Source organism: Emys orbicularis, chromosome 21, assembly GCF_028017835.1.
Source record: "Emys orbicularis isolate rEmyOrb1 chromosome 21, rEmyOrb1.hap1, whole genome shotgun sequence".
NCBI classification, from domain to species: domain Eukaryota; kingdom Metazoa; phylum Chordata; order Testudines; family Emydidae; genus Emys; species Emys orbicularis.
Genome location: NC_088703.1, coordinates 12,335,755 through 12,352,399, shown reverse-complemented (window position 1 = coordinate 12,352,399; position 16,645 = coordinate 12,335,755). Strand labels below are relative to the sequence as shown.

The window sequence follows — 16,645 nt, the reverse complement described above, 5'->3', positions numbered from 1 at the left end:
TGTCCTGTGCCATGCCTCAAACACTTGCCTTAGGGTTGGCCTACACTTAAAAGGCCACAACGGCACAGCTGCACTACTGAAACGGGCCCTTGTCATGCCTTAAACATTTGCCTTAATGCTGGATTTCCTAGTGCTGCCAGGAAAGTTACATCAAGTTAAATTTGAGCTTTGAACTTCTCACACCTGACTTTTAACTGCTCAGTAACTGTATTTGCACGCCACAAAAAAGTGACATTAGTCACTTTCAGTTGAATTTTTTAACATGTCCGATTTGATTCTCACATTGTTGATCTCCCGGAGAAAATGAGAAAGTTAGGATTGATTTGTGAAGTCACTCAGAAGCAGACAGTGTGTCAAACTGAGAGCCATTCATATATTCATCGTACTGCCTGTCAAAAAAAAGGCTTTTATTGAGATGTCCAATACAACCCACAGAGGGGGTTCATGTATCCAGTTATTTCTCATGCTCGAGGTACCACCCTAAAGAGAGCAGTGTAGAGACAGAGGTGGCAACTTCAGTTAGACCCCCAAGTACATCACCAATTGACTCCTTGGGGAGGTGCTTGGTCCAAACCCTTGCCACTGACCGCTGCCACCACAGTCCTGTGTTGGGTACAAGTTTGAGCAGAGCTGTTGAGTGTACCTCCACCCAGCTGGCATTCACGCCCAGCTGCTGGCTTAATATACCGTGAGTGTCACAAAGGAATTGGAGCAAGGCAGGGAATCGGTCCACTACTTGAAATTTGTATTCTGTATTGCATATTGCGAGACTTGCATACTGAATTAATTTTGTCCCATGTTTTTCAGAGCAGCTTGAGAAAGAGAATGGTAGGTATACTTTGATTTTTGAGTTTAGTGCTAATCAGATTGAGCACAGATTTTTTAAACTTCATAACGGAAGTGTGGAGGATGTTCTCAGAGAGGAAATTGGTTTGCTACCTTAGATTATTTTTTCTTATTTTCTCTCTCCGGTGATAAATTAGGTGTGGTCTGTAGGGAATGTGATGAATGAGAAAAATGGCCACTGATGATTGGGGAGGTCTGTAGGGACAGTTCCTTCAGTGAGGAAAGGTGACACCAATTAACCCACTTTCTAATTGAAATCCCACTGTTCTTTTGCAGAGCAACTCAAGAATGTAAAAGGTAAGTTGTCTTTTAGTTCTCAACTGCTGCTATCTTTCAGTAAAATGTTCTTTAATGAAATGAGATATTTCTTCCTTTCCGAATTCCAAGGAGAGTTCATTACCCAGCAGATTTCTATTTAACCCACAGCAGAACTGTTGAGGACTTTCTCTCACAGCAAATTTAGTCATTACCCTAGTGTATTTGTATGTATTGTCTCTCAAGTCTAAAACTGAAGTACTGATTTTAAGATCACTGAGCAGTAGACAGAGAGAAGGTGGTTGAGGTAATATCTTTTATTGGGCCAAGTTCTTTTGTTGGAGAGACAAGCTTTCTAGTTTGCATGGAGCTCTTCTTCAGACCTGTGTAACCTGGAAAGCGTGTCTCTCTCTTCAAAAGAATTTGGTCCAATAAATTATATTACCTTCCCCTCCTTGTCTCTCAAATAGCAATGTGGACACAAGCGCAGTTGCAGGGGCTTGGGTTCGTCACCAAAGTGCAAAGCTACCCAAACCTCTGGGTACGTACTTGGGCAGTTAGAGAAAGTCTCCGCCAGGGACACTGCTATTCTTTGAGACAAGCTCAAGCAGAGCTGTAACATGTCATCCACACAAGCTGAGGATCACACCTCCCAGCTGCTGTGTAAACCCACCCTGGGCATCCTGAATGAATTCTGTCCATTACTTTAAATTGGGATGCTACTGTGCATTTTGCACATGGAAAGACTTAGGTAATTTTGAAATAAAAATTATTGTTATAGTTTTCAGACAAGCTGGAGAAAAAGAATGGTAGGTTTACAAAAACAATGCCACCTGAACTGATGGGTACTTACTTGGGCAGATAGCCCAAGTCACCACCTGTTTTCGCTGCCACCGCATTGCTATTTATAGGCACAAGCTCGAGCAGAGCTGTCATGTGTACGTAACCCCTGCTTGCTGGGAGTGGCACTCTGTCTCCCCCACTTAGCTAAGGCTGTAGATGGCTCATCAATCTCTGTTGGGCCTAGCTCCCCTAGCGGGGAACAGAGTGGCACTCCCAGCAAGCTGGGCTTACATAGCCACCCTGGGCAGCGATGTACATCCCCGAGCTTCCGAGACATTCCCAGTTGTATTGCCTGAAATCCTGCTATGGGCCACCCCTTGTAACGCTGGCCCACAAGGGCGCTTTAGCAGTCTGGATCGTATGTGGGACCTCTGGAACTAAATGCATGAGCTAAAAGACCAGACAGGTCTCTGGTAGCCACGGCTGCAGATGGCTCATCCGTCTCTAGCTGGCCTAACCAAAGCTAGAGGGGAAGAGAGCATCACTCACAATGAGCAGGCGTGTCAGGTACATCTACCCAATCTGGGACTCACAACTCCCAGCTTCTCTGTAGGCATAGCCTGAGAGTCACAAAGCAGGGAATCTGTCCATGACTTTAAATATGGAGACTGTAGTGAATATTGGAAGACTTGCATTATTGTGAAACACATGTCAGTAAGTTTATTACGGTGATGTGTGGTTGAGGAAATGACATTTGTAAAGAGGAGTTGGTGGGGTGTGGGCACCCACACACATTTTTGTGTGTTCACAAGCTTGTGTTACAGAACTGTAAGTTTACTTAAATTTTTCAGTGCAGTGTTAATCAGATTGAGCTCAAATGACTTGAATTTTTTAACATGGCTGATTTGATTCTCACATTTGTAATCTCCCGGAGAAAATGAGAAAGTCAGAATTGATTTGTGAAGTCAGCCAGAAGCAGGCTGTGTTTCAAACTGAGAGCCATTAATATATTCATCTTACTGTGCTTCAGAAAAAAAACAGGCTTTTATTGAGATGTCCCATACAACCCGGGGAGCGGGTTCATGTATCCAGTTATTTCTCTTGCTCGAGGTAAAAAGAGCAGTGTAGAGATAGAGGTGGCAACTTCAGTTAGGGTACGTCTATACCGACCCTAGTTCGGCGGCAGGCAATCGAACTTCTGGGTTTGACTTATCGCGTCTTGTCTAGACGCGATGAGTCGAACCTGGAAGTGCTCGCCGTCGACTGCGGTACTCCTTGTCTGCGAGAGGAGTACCGCGGAGTCAATGGGGGAGCCTGCCTGCCGCGTCTGGACCGAGGTAAGTTCGAACTAAGGTACTTCGAACTTCAGCTACATTATTCAGGTAGCTGAAGTTGCGTACCTTAGTTCGAATTGGGGGTTTAGTGTAGACCAGACCTAAGACACCCAAGTACATCACCAGTTGACTCCTTGGGGAGGTGCTTGGTTCAAACCGCTGCCACTGACTGCTGCCACCACAGTCCTGTGTTGGGTACAAGTTTGAGCAGAGCTGTTGAGTGTACCTCCACCCAGCTGTCATTCACATCTCTCAGCTGCTGGGTTAACATACCGTGAATGTCACGAAGGAATTGGAACAAGGCAGGGAATCAGTCCATTACTTTAATTTGGCTACTGTATTGCATATTGAAAGACTTGCATTAGTTTGAATTAATTTTTCCATGTTTTTTTCAGAGAAGCTTGAGAAAGAGAATGGTAGGTATACTTTGAATTTTGAGTTTAGTGCTAATCAGGTTGAGCTCAAATGACTTGTAGGTTGTGGGGATTACTAGGGGTCCTTCAAAAGACGGACGTCTCAAGGCACTGCCAATAAGATAATTACGGTGATGGGTGGTTAAGAGAAGGACATACGTAAACAGGAGTCTGTAGGGTGTGGGCTGGGTCTCCAGTTTTGTGTGTTCACAGGCATTTACTTTTTTTAGCTATGGAACGCAAGATTCAGAGTTGTTACTGAATCTGGGTGAGGAATCAGATTCAGTGTGTAGGAGAGGGGACAAATTGGAAAACTAGCAGCTGAGATTGGTGAGGTCTGTAGGCAGAGTTCCTTCAGTGAGATAAGATAAGACCTGTTCACCCAAACTCTAATTGAAATCCCACTCTTCTTTTGCAGAGAATCTCCAGCGGGAATATGGTAAATTCTCTTTTAATTTCTCAGCTGCTACTATTCGTAAGAAGAATGTACTTAACTGGAAACAGATATTTCTTTATTTCATTGTCTTTCCTCAATCTAAGGAGAGTTTCTTACCCATCCATTTTATTTTTCACCCCATAACAGATCTGTGGATGACTTTTTCATCACAGGAAATTTGTCCATTACCCTTTTGTCTACTCTAAAATTAATGGTCTAATTTTAAGTATCTCTCAACAGGATAGACCATGTGTACTCTTCCTTTCAATTTATCATAGCCTTTATTTAAATTGACTGATATTTCTATGTTGTTTGTCCATCTCCTCTGTTGCTACAGTTTTAAGATCATCAGGGTGAAAATTACCGTTATTGATTTTCTTAGGTTGGCAGGCTTAGGAACACATGGAGAACCAGGACATGGCTACAAATACAGTCACAAGTAAATAATCTTGTCTGTATGTTAAGTTTCTAAGCAGTTACAATCTAAAACAAATAGGTAAAACCTGAGAGGGCCCAAGCAAATCCCCACATCCCCCAAGATATTCCGGAGTCTGGTAGATCTCTCAATGTATTGTCATCAATAGAGGGATGATTCCTGCTAGGCTCTTACCTGCTAGGGTCTTGCAATAGGCTCTTATTCATACCAGTGAATTTTGACCACACCTAGCACCTTATCCATATGCATGAGGATTCCAACTCCTCTTCCTTATCAGTACTTCAGCACGCCATACATTTTGAGGTGCCCTGTTTCTCAGAGGTTATTCTCTTAGTTCCCTTTATTCTTATTAGCATCTTATTAACATTTACATAATCAGGTTCCCATGGTAACCAGCAGTCAGAACAGAACCTGGGGTCTAGATGGGTCCATTATGGCATATTTTCTTGAACCTCATCTATTGGTACATTCTTTTCAGTAATCATGTATCTTTCCTGGCACAGGGCTATTCCTAGATTACCTACTTCTGTCAAGCCTCCTTAAGCCTGAGGCCAAGGGTAGAACTAAACTTAATTGCTGCAGCGGCACAACTCTACCGGTGCAGTTGCACTGCGACAGCACTTCAGTGAAGATACTACCTATGCTGATGGGAGGGCTTCTTCTGTCAGCATAGATGCTCCACCTTCACAAGAGGCAGTACCTGTATCTACTGGAGAAGCCCGTCGTGCTGCCTACAGCAGGGGTCACATCAGTATCACTGCAGCACTCAGTTTTTCATTTTAGAGCATGGTGTTTGTCTTTTTTTCCCCACATAATTGTTGGGGCATTTAGGGCACAGGATGAGGTACACCACATGCTGTGATAGGCATGTGTAGGACCTCTGGATCTGAAAAGGTGTGTGGGAGAGGGTGTCTTGATCATTGTAGCGGCGTAGATATTTCTGTAGGTTTTGCATTTGTTGTTCTGGCTGGGTCTGGTGCTGCTTTTAGTTGGTGTGTTCTGGTCAGACACCCACTACGCTCATGGATGAACTCACACAGGAAAATGGTAAAAGTCAAAAATTCCATATCATCTGTGGGTGAAGACCTTTCACAAAGTGATCACTCCATATCTGACCTCTCAGTCCTCATCCTCAAAGGAACAGTGCAACAGTTTCAAAAGAAGATCCTGGGATCTTAAATTCATAACTTTGCTAAACACTAAAAATTATGATCTGAATAGACACTGGATTTATGGCTTATTATAAGGATTTGTAACCCACTAACCCATCCTGCACACAATCAAAGATAGTGCATAGTGGGCACCTACCTCAGGCTTGTAAACTCCATCGTATGGCTTGGTGCCTAAAAGTTAGATGCTGAAATGCTTAGTACTGCAATGTCCAAGTACTTTTGTGGCTTTGGGACCTAGTCCTTATCTCACTCGGGGTGTACTGCCTCTGCCACACTACCAAAGTAAATAATAATAGTAGGGTCTGAACTATTGTTTACAGAGTCTCCAATGGTTTGACAGAGTGTGTGTATGGTTGAGGGGAAGTGTGAGAGAGTTTGGTTTATGTAAGAAAAAGTCAAAAACATACCACACCCAAAATAGAGCATATGACATGAGGTATTGGCTTGAGGAGTGAGACAGACAAAGCAGTTCTTATGTAGACTAAAACCCCTGCTCAGGTTCAAATCACAGGAGTTCAGCAAAGCCCACATGTAGGTATGGTGTACTACGTCTCTCTGTGCATGCATTCTAGGGGAAATTTTTCTGTGTATTTTATCCTACCACCAGAGGAAGGAAACTCTTTAGTATGGGCCTCTTTTAATTCAATGTCTGTTATTTCTCTCTCCGATTCAGCATGGAGGAAGGCTTGCTGTAAAAGAGGTAATAGAATACACATTTTTCAGGTATTAAGAAATCATTGTGTTAATGCAGTAACCAAACTAGAAACATACCATAGAACACTGTTTTCCTGAGAACAAATCCTGAGAGCCATGCTCAGTTTTTACAGTTTTTACTTAGGCAAAACACGCATGTATATCAAGACCTGATCTGACTTCATATCAGTTTCACAACAGTGTAATTTCATGGATCTATGTGAAGTCACTCCTAATTTACACAAAGTAAGATCAGAATCAGCCCACAATGGGAATTAGATCTGAGTAAGGACTGAGGAAATGCTAAGTCGGGGCCTCAGGATTTGGAGCAGGATAAAAGTACAGATGAGGTGGTGGCAGTGATGGTGATTCCACTGATTATAGTAGTAAAAGAAATGATGACAGGGGTTATGCTGGTGGGTAGTTGTGGCCAAGAGTAAAATGTGTGTGATCATGATTGCATTTGATATGACGAAGACAGTGGTGAAAAGTTAGTTCTGGTGGTGGTGGTGGTGTTGACTTGTGATTAATGCTGAATTTGGTGATGGTGGAAAAAATGAATATGGTACTTAGAGATGATCATTAAGAGGGTGATGAAACCAGATAGATGCAGTAATTTTCTTTTCAACAATCTGAGTGTCTGTTTGGTGATTAATGGTCTTTCCAAGACCCCAGTTCAGCAGGGTACTTAAGCAAGGGCGAAACTTTAAGCTTATTTAAGAGTGGCACTAGTTTGTGAATCCTCCTGGGGCTTGGGAATGAGTTAGGTGTGAAGCTGCTGGGCAATGTCAGGACTCAGGTGGCTGAGTGCAGGCCCAGCTGCAAAAGTTTAGGCATCTTGGGAACTTTAATTGTTGAAACCTAGGTGTGTAGGGAATTTATGAGCCTGCACAGTAGCAGCTGAGCAAGGGCTTTGTGAATGCCAGTGTCATCTAAATGTTTGACTTATGTGGCTATAGCCCCCTCGTGAGTGCCACCCAAATAATTCAGAATCACTTTCACTTTTGTATTAACCTGAAACAACTGTCATATATCTGAAATATTTTGATATAACTAAAACATTGTCAAGCAGGATTCAGTCAGGCAAAACTCCCTTGTGAGAAAGGAGTGCACGATGGGGCCACCCTGTAAACTTTCTCATATCCCAGCTCAGACTGACATTAGAACAGTACTTCTGAAAACCCAATCTCTCTTTGCAGATGTCATCACTCTTGATGCAGGAACAGCCCACCCCAATCTCTCCATTGCTGGGGATAAGAAGACTTTTACTCATGAACCCCAACCTCAGCAAGTTCCACCAAATCCAGAGAGGTTCGATTCGACCGTCTGTGTGTTGGGCTCTGAAGGATTCTCCTCTGGAGAGCACTACTGGGAGGTGGACGTTGAGAAGAGCAGTGACTGGGACCTGGGAGTGGCCACAAAATCAATACAGAGAAGAGGAAAACTTTCCTTGTCCCCTAAAGAGGGATTCTGGGCTCTGGGTCTGAGTGGCAGAGATTATTGGGCAAAAACAGATCCATGGAGCAGGGTAATGGTGCAGAAAAAGCCCAAGAAAATTGGAGTTTACCTTAATTACCAACAGCAGGAGGTGACATTTTTCAGTGTAACTGACATGTCTGTGTTGTTCACATTTAATGATTGTTCATTCTCAGGAGAAGTTTATCCATTCTTTAAAAATTCACAGAAAGAAACAACAATGAGAATTTGTTCATAAATTTAAAATGGCAGTGATACTCAGTTTTGTTAACCAAACTAATCCAAAGCCCCATGATACGTCATGGCGCTGTTGACCCAACTGAACAAAGGTAACAGAATTCCCTGCAGCCAGAAGAAAGGTGAACTGGAAAAAAATTGCCAGTGAAATTATTTTAAAAAAGCATAATGATAAAATATAATTATCTATAAAACAATTATAAATTATATTTATTATTAATAATTACATCTATTAATATATATAATTGTTCATAATTGTATAGTTGTAATTATAATTATAAAAATTATAAAGAAATTGCCAGTGAAAATATAGTTACCTACATTGCTAATGCTAGGGGTGGCTCCCCATATTAGAAATGGAACAATACTGGAATCTATCAAACTTAGGTCTCACAAACAGAACTTTCAACTAGGAGTGTAATTTTTTTTTCATTGCTAACTACTAGTTTATCTGGATTATGTGTATTAGCAGCTAAGAATGAGCAAATAAAATTCTATATTACACCAGTATATCTGTGCTATTTGTATAACCAATCTTCAAGTCAGGTATAAAGAGAGGTGGGGTATGCATACAATCTTGAGAAAGTTTAACCAGCTACATGGATGTCTTCAGGATGGGTTGGCAACTAATTGACTTTTTCTTTCTGTATATTGCTGTGTTAATCTTTGCTTAATATTCTTGATGAATAAAAGTTGATTGAGCCTAGTTATTTGACATCTCATATTATTCACTTATATCAAACACATAACAATTTATAGTGATATATCTTTTTGGGGGGATAACAGGAAGAGCTGTTTACTGTTTGAGGTGCCATCTTATCTGTATGTTTTCCATAAAAAAAAGTTTTTCACCACTTGAGAAATACTGATTCTGTAAAACCTTTCAATAATATGATGTTTCTCACACAGAATGAGGAAAATGCTGCATTGTTTCATAATATCAGTGGTTGGCATTGGCCTAGGAAACAAAATAACACCAAACTTATTCCTAAGGGTAATGTAGACTAAAAAACAGACGTGACTACATCCATATGATCTGCAGGGCGAAGGTCGAGAGACTCATAGTGATGTACAGCCCTCCAAATTGAATCACTGTCAACCCAGGAGGAACTCACAGAGCTGCTGCCTAACACGGCACTGGAATACCACATATCCCTTGTCTTCAGGGACAGCTATCTTCACATGAACAATGCAAATGATACCATAATACATGATCTCATGGTCCACATGGGACTCGGCCAGACAGTCTCTGGACCTACACATGCCACCAGACATAGGTTGAATCCTATCTTCAGCCTAACACTGTAAATATGTGTTGTCCCAATGTACCACATTCCTGATCTGATCACTCCTTTGCTCCACTGGTGGCACTCCTCTTTTTTATTATTATTATTATTTTTTTGCTCCACTGCCATGTGTCCCGATATTTTCTTCCTCTCATCTGGTCACCCTAGTAAGCCTAACTTCAGTACCAGGCAAATTGGTTGAAACTACAGTAAAGAAGAGAATTAGAATACACATAGATGAACATGATATGTTGGGGAAGAGTCAACAAGGCTTTTTGTAAAGGCAAATCATGCCTCACCAGTCTATTAAAATTCTTTGAGGAAGTAAGCAAGCATGTGAATAAGGGTTATCCACCTGATGTTGGGTACTGAATCTCTCAGAATGCCTTTAACAAGATCCCACACCAAAGGCTTTTAAGGAAACTAAGCAGCTATGATATAAGAGAGAAGGTCCTCTCATGGATCAGTAACTGGTTAAACGTTTGAAAACTAATGGTAGGCATAAATGGTCAATTTCCACAATGGATAGATTATCTGTACTGTGATCTGTGAAGTTCTGCATATTCAGAAATTATCTGGAAAAGAGGGTGAACAGTGAGGTGGCAAAATTTGCAAATAATACAAAATTATTCAAGATAGTTAAATCCAAAGCGGACTGAAAGGAGTTATAAAGGAATCCCACTACACTGAGTTTGTGTTATTGGGCGAAAAAATGACAGATGAAATTAAATGTTTATAAGTGAAAAGTAATATACATTGCAAAACATAATTCCAACTATAAATACAAAATGATGGGGATCTGAATTAGTAGTTACCACTACAAAAATAAAGGGATCTTGGAGTCATTGTGGATAGTTCTCTGAAAACATGCTCAGTGTGAAGCAGCAGTCAAAAATTAACAGAATGTTACAAACCATTAGGAAAGGGATAGATAATAAGACAAAAGATAACATAATGCCACTATATAAATACATGATATGACAACACCTTGAAAGCTGAGTCCAATTCTGGTTGCCCCAGATTTTTAAAAAAAAGATACATTAGAATTGGAAAAAATCACAACAAAATAATGGCAACAAAAATTATCACGGGTACAGAATATCTGAGAAGAAATTTAAAAGACTGGGCTTAGTCTAGAGACGACTAAGGGGGGGATATGGTAGACATCTATAAAGATCAAGAATGGTGTGGAGAAAGTGTATAAAGAATAAAGGCAGCAGGTTTAAAATAAATATAAGGAAGTATTTCCTCATGCAATGCACAGTCAACCTGTGATGTGGCGGGGCCTGTGGAGGAGGGCAAGGTAGGGATATCGCCGGGCATAGAAGAGGGCATGCCCCAGGGAGAATCCTCCCTCCTACATGCTACCCCACCATTACCTCCCCGAGTCCCTAAGCCTTCGCCCTTGCTCCCTGACCCAACACCTGTTAGCCAGCCCCCAGATGATGCCATGGAGGGCTGGTCCTTAGTACAGGGGAAGCGGGGCAAGCGGAAGGCTCGAGCTCCGCTCCTCCCATCTGATGCGGTAGCCCCCCGGAAGACCAGGAAGGGGGGCACCGATGCTGAGCCTTCCACTTTGCCCCCGGGTGGATTTTGTCCACCATTGCTGGCTGGGGAAGACGTGGCAACATCAGAGGATAGCACTGCCCCTACTCCAGAGTCCTTTCCTATGAAAGCCCCTGATGGAGCCCCTCTCGCCCCTTTACAATCTGAAGCCCCTGCAAGCACCAAGGCGAGCGTCGCTTCGAGTGCTGGCGGGGAGAGCCCTGAGGTGGTGGACGGCGATCTCCCCTCCATTTATGAGGAGATCGAGGCCCTGGGTCTGACCCCGGTTACCCAGGGGGAGGACGACCCTCTGCCAGCGGGCCTCGATCTGAGCGACCTCGCCTCAGCCCCCCTTTCCCCATGTTCCGTCCCCTTACCCACTGCTTCCGCTCCCGCCTCCGAGGAGCCCCAGGACTCTTCCACCAACCCAGCTTCCACCAACCCAGCTGCAGATGGCACCCCACTAGCGGCCGCCTCTTGAGGCGACGGCCAGTGCCATGCAACCGGGACCCGAGTCGCCAGGGGACTCCCTCATGGCTGAGGGGCAGCCGACCTCCTTCCTGGGTGGGGGCCCCGTCGTTCATTCTCCACCTACGGATGCCGTGGCCTTACCATCTGCCTTGGAGCACGAGCCCGGCATCACGGAGGGCCCACCTCCCTCCCCGCAAATCCCTGAGCCCATTTGCGGGGTGCCACCCCCTCCACCCAAGAGCCTGGCTGCTGGGGCCCCCGATCCCACTATCGCCCCTTCCCCTGTCCCTATTCCTGACTCCGACCCTGCCCCTGACACCGACCCAGTCTCTATCCCATCCACTTCCTGTGATGCTATTGCCGCCCCTGGGGCTGTCTCCTTCCATATCCCAGAGGACGACCCCCAAGGAGCGGCGTTTGTTTTTCCCTGTCCCGACCCACCAGGGGCTGCTATTTTCCCTCCGCCGCCCCCCATTGAGCCAGGGTCTGAGGCGGGCCACGTGGCACCAGCCCATCGGACGCCACGTCGAGGGTCTGCCCCCTGCTTGCCCGTCTCGGTGGGCCACGGGGCTGTGACAGGGGCCCCGCTGGGGGATAGCCATAGATCGGTAACCCCACCCCCCTATACGCTGAGAGAGGAGCTACGAGAGTTCCTTGCGGACGTCCGTGGCTCCCGCAACAAGGTACAGCTTGCACTCCAGCGATGGGGGGATATTCATCAGATCCTCCGGGCCGCAAGGGCCCTCATGGGGGAGGGTAAGAGTTCCGGGAGGCAGGCCGCCGCGGCCTACCAACGGGTCCGCCTCTTCCGTGACTCCTTAATCGCCTACGGGGTAGGTCACGGATTGTTGCGCGGCCCGACGGAGGCCGTGAGCGTCTCTGCCGGCGAGGATCCCCCCCAGCCCTCCTTATGGCACCGATCACCTTTGCAACATTAAACACCCGGGGCTGTAGGATGGGTCTCCGCAGGAGCCAGGTGCTCTCCTTCCTTCGGGAGGGGGGGTACTCTGTGATTTTCCTGCAGGAGACCCATACGGATCCGGCCGCTGAAGCTAGCTAGCGGCTGGAGTGGGGGGACAGGGTCTATTTTAGCCACCTCACAGTTCGTACGGCTGGAGTGGCGACCCTGTTCTCCCCCGACCTACGGCCCAAGGTGCTGGGGGTCGCCGAGGCTGTGCCAGGCCGCCTGCTACACCTCCGGGTCCGCATGGAGGGGCTTGTGGTTAATCTCGTCAACGAGCTCTGGTACCGGCTCAACACCCTGGTCCCAGCCCCGGGCTTCCTGACCACCCTCCGGACGTTGATTCTGGAGTTCTTTTGGTCAGGACTGCACTGGGTCTCTGCGGGGGTTCTCCATCTACCCCTGGAGGAGGGAGGGCAGGGCCTGAAGTGTCTGCACGCTCAGGTCCACGTCTTCCGCCTCCGGGCCCTGCAGAGGCTTCTTTATGGTGCAGGTAGTCCGGCATGGAGCATATTGGCGCACGCCTTCCTGCGCCGCTTCCGAGGGCTCCGATATGACCGGCAGCTCCTTTGTCTCCATCCGAGAGGTCTTCCGCGAGGCCTCTCCGAGCTGCCGGTCTTCTACCAGGACCTCCTCCAGACCTGGAAACTGTTTTCAGTGACCAGGTCCGTGGCGGCCACCGTGGGGGCAGATCTCCTCACGGAGCCCCTGCTACACAACCCCCAGCTTCGTGTGCAGGTGGCGGAGTCCCCCATGGTGCGCCAGAGGTTGGTCCTAGCAGAAGTCACCAAAGTCGGAGACCTCCTGGACTACGACCGGGGAGACTGGCTGGATCCCCTGACGCTCGCTCAGCACATGGGGCTCTCCAGACCTCGTACTCCCCGGCGCGTACTTCAGGAGGTGAGGGCTGCTTTGCCGCCCTCTGCTCGGGACTATCTCGACCAGGTCCTGCGAGAGGGCACGCCCCGCCCACCCTCCACTCCGAGCCCTCCAGACTTTTTCATCGGGCCCCTGCCCCGTGGACCCAACCAGCCCCCTCCCCGTCCATTCGCCATGAGCCGGCTCCACCATCTGCAGCCGGTTCTGTTCCGGACCGCGCCAAGGAAACATCTATACACGCTCGTGCTCCATGTTCTTCATGTCCTCACCCTCGCGTCCCGCCCCGATACGAAGTGGCGGGACCTTCTGCCACCTCTGGAGGGTGAGGAGCCCCGGTGGGCCAGCCTTTATTCTGCTCTGATCCCGAAGCCCACCGGGGACATCAGTTGGCGGCTCCGTCACGGAGCTGTGAGCACGGGCGTGTACTTGGCGCGGTTTACCCCTATCCCAAACACCTGCCCCTTTTGTGGCATGAGGGAGACCCTGGCGCATGTTTACCTGGAGTGCGCCAGGCTGCAGCCCCTATTCCGGCTCCTCACGGATATTTTGTTAAGATTTTGGTTGCACTTTTCTCCTCACCTTTTTATTTATGCACTCCCTATCCGTCACCCCACAAAGTCGTGGGACCTCCTGGTCAACCTCCTTCTGGCCCTAGCGAAACTGGCCATCTATAAAACCAGAGTGAGGAGGTTGGCCGATGGAGTTTCCTGTGACTGTGGGGCATATTTCAGGTCCTCCGTTCTTTCACGTATCCGGGCAGAGTTCCTCTGGGCGGCGTCCACTGGCTCCCTTGACGCCTTCGAGGAGCAGTGGGCGCTGTCCGGGGTTCTCTGCTCGGTGTCCCCGTCTGGTTCGCTTCGTTTGACCCTTTGACCTCACTCCTGTCCCTGTTCTTTTATTAGTTGTCCCCCATAATTTTTTGGTCTCCAGGTCCTGTGGACCCCCCCTTAGGCTGGGGGGGATCCTTTAGCAGTGGGCAGGCTTCGCCCGCCCACTTCCTGGATCCCAATATGTCTGGTCACTCAGGGAACAGAAAACTATTCATCCAGTGACCAGTATATTTGCCCTCTACCAGACTCCTGTACCCCACTGGTCTGGGTCTGTCACACTACATAACCTGAGCACTGGATAATAGAAAATTCCATATGCACAAACCTGGTGTATGGTGACTCAGACTTCTCTGCTGCCAGCTAGCCTGTGCAGGAACAACAGACCCATAAAGATGAACAGCTTCAGTTCTCCTGCATGAAGGGACAGGCAACAGAAATGCTACACAGTGGACTCCTCAACCCTGCTTCTTGTGGAGCACTTATGTGTTGCAGCTCTCCCCACAACGAGGAAAGGGTAGGTTGAATAGGGGGTTGCTTACCCTGTCTACAAACTGCAAGGATCCTCTGGCTGAACTGAGTTGATGTGAGGCAAGCAGCATGCCACTGGAACAGCCCAGAACACACTGTCAGAAAGTATGATGGAGGGGAAAAAGCTTAGTTGGTTTCTAGAAAAGAATTATATCCTTACATGAATCGTAATATTTCTCAAACAGTGGTCCCTAAAATTAGTTTTCTATATAAGCAATTACTGTGCTTGCTTATATAGAAAACAGCTGTTAGGCTGTTATTTGATTGCTATTGGGAGGAGAGGTGTCCATGGGATAATATCTCCATGAAGATGTGGACTGCACTATGAAAAAGTTTTATAACCACTGATTAATAAAAATATCCACAGTTACATTAGTTAGGATTAAAATGTACACAGAGTATAAACCATCTTGCTTCAGGGCAAAAGCCAACTGCTCACTGAAATTTGGGAAGAAAATTCCCATATGGGCATGTTTATTCCACTGCGTCCAACAGGGTTTCTTTCTTATACATTCCTTTGAAGCATCAGGTGCTGGCCACAGAATGGACCCCTTGTGTGATCCAGTCTGGCAAGCCCTGGGTTGCTATCTGTAAGCAGGGGAATAGTTCCACTCTTGTGGGGAACTTTCCTGGCAACCCAGGTGCAATCAACTAGTGAAAGGATCTGAGTCTTCATTCCCCTTACCTGAAGGCCTGCCTTATCTTGAGGACTCAGCTTCCACTCTCCTATGCAGCAGAGTCCTTGTAACAGGGACTGGAGTGTCCTCACACCTGGGTGCTCTCTCCACACCAGATGCTTTCCTGACCTGCTTATCATTACATATAGTTCAAACCAAATACAATTCATTAAACAAGTGTAAGAAAAATATGGGGAAAATGGAAAAGTTTAAAGGAACAAGGGACCCCATCCTGTGGACACAGGGAACACCTTAAACAGCTGTCTGTTTACATAAGAAAAGTTCATAGTCCATTCTTCACAATCATAGAATCATAGAAGATTAGGGTTGGAAGAGACCTCAGGAGGTCATCTAGTTCAACCCCCTACTTGAAGCAGGACCAAACCCAACTAAATCATCCCAGACAGGGCTTTGTAAAGCCTGACCTTAAAAACCTCTAAGGATGGAGATTCCACCACCTCCCTAGGTAACCCATTCCAGTGCTTCACCACCCTCCTAGAGAAAGTTTTTCCTAATATACAACCTAGACCACCACCACTGCAACTTGAGACCATTGCTCCTGGTTCTGTCATCTGCCACCCCTGAGAACAGCCTATCTCCATCCTCTTTGGAACCCCCCTTCAGGTAGTTGAAGGCTGCTAACAAATCCCCCCTCACTCTTCTCTTCTGCAGACTAAATAAGCTCAGTTCCCTCAGCCTCTCCTCATAAGTCATGTGCCCCAGACCCCTAACCATTTTCGTTGCCCTCTGCTGGACTCTCTCCAATTTGTCCACATCCTTTCTGTAGGGGGGGGGGGGGCAAAACTGGACGCAATACTCCAGATGTGGCCTCACCAGTGCTGAATAGAGGGGAATAATCACTTCCCTCAATCTGCTGGCAATGCTTCTACTAATGCAGCCCAATATGCTGTTAGCCTTCTTGGCAATAAGGGCTCACTGTTGACTAATATCCAGCTTCTCATACACTGTAATCCCCAGGTCTTTTTTTGCAGAACTGCCGCTTAGCCAGTCGGTCCCCAGCCTGTAGCAGTGCATGGGATTCTTCCGTCCTAAGTGCAGGATTCTGCACTTGTCCTGGTTGAACCTATTCAGATTTATTTTGGCCCAATCCTCCAATTTGTCTAGGTCACTCTGGACCCTTTCCCTACCCTGCAGCATATTTACCTCTCCCCCCAGCTTAGTGTCATCTGTGAACTTGCTGAGGGTGCAATCCATCCCATCATCCAGATCATTAATGAAGATGTTGAACAAAACTGGCCCCAGGACAGACCCCTGGGGCACTCCGCTTGATACTGGGTGCCAACTGGACATCGAGCCGTTGATCACTACCCATTGAGCCCGAAGATCTAACCATATTTCTATCCACCTTATAGTCCATTCTTCCAAA

At 46.6% G+C, this 16,645-nt stretch overlaps 1 protein-coding gene across 1 annotated transcript in view; it reads left to right on the top strand.

The window, feature by feature from the left end:
• LOC135892895 (myb-like protein X) overlaps positions 1-8,082 on the top strand; it is a 96,461-nt gene extending 88,379 nt beyond the window's left edge. Inside the window, exons 59-63 of the mRNA XM_065420660.1 lie at positions 808-828; positions 1,123-1,143; positions 3,614-3,634; positions 4,050-4,106; positions 7,568-8,082. Of these exons, the coding sequence (XP_065276732.1) occupies positions 808-828; positions 1,123-1,143; positions 3,614-3,634; positions 4,050-4,106; positions 7,568-8,082 (635 nt within the window). The remainder of the gene's footprint in view (positions 1-807; positions 829-1,122; positions 1,144-3,613; positions 3,635-4,049; positions 4,107-7,567) is intronic.
• Positions 8,083-16,645: the final 8,563 nt, after the last annotated feature.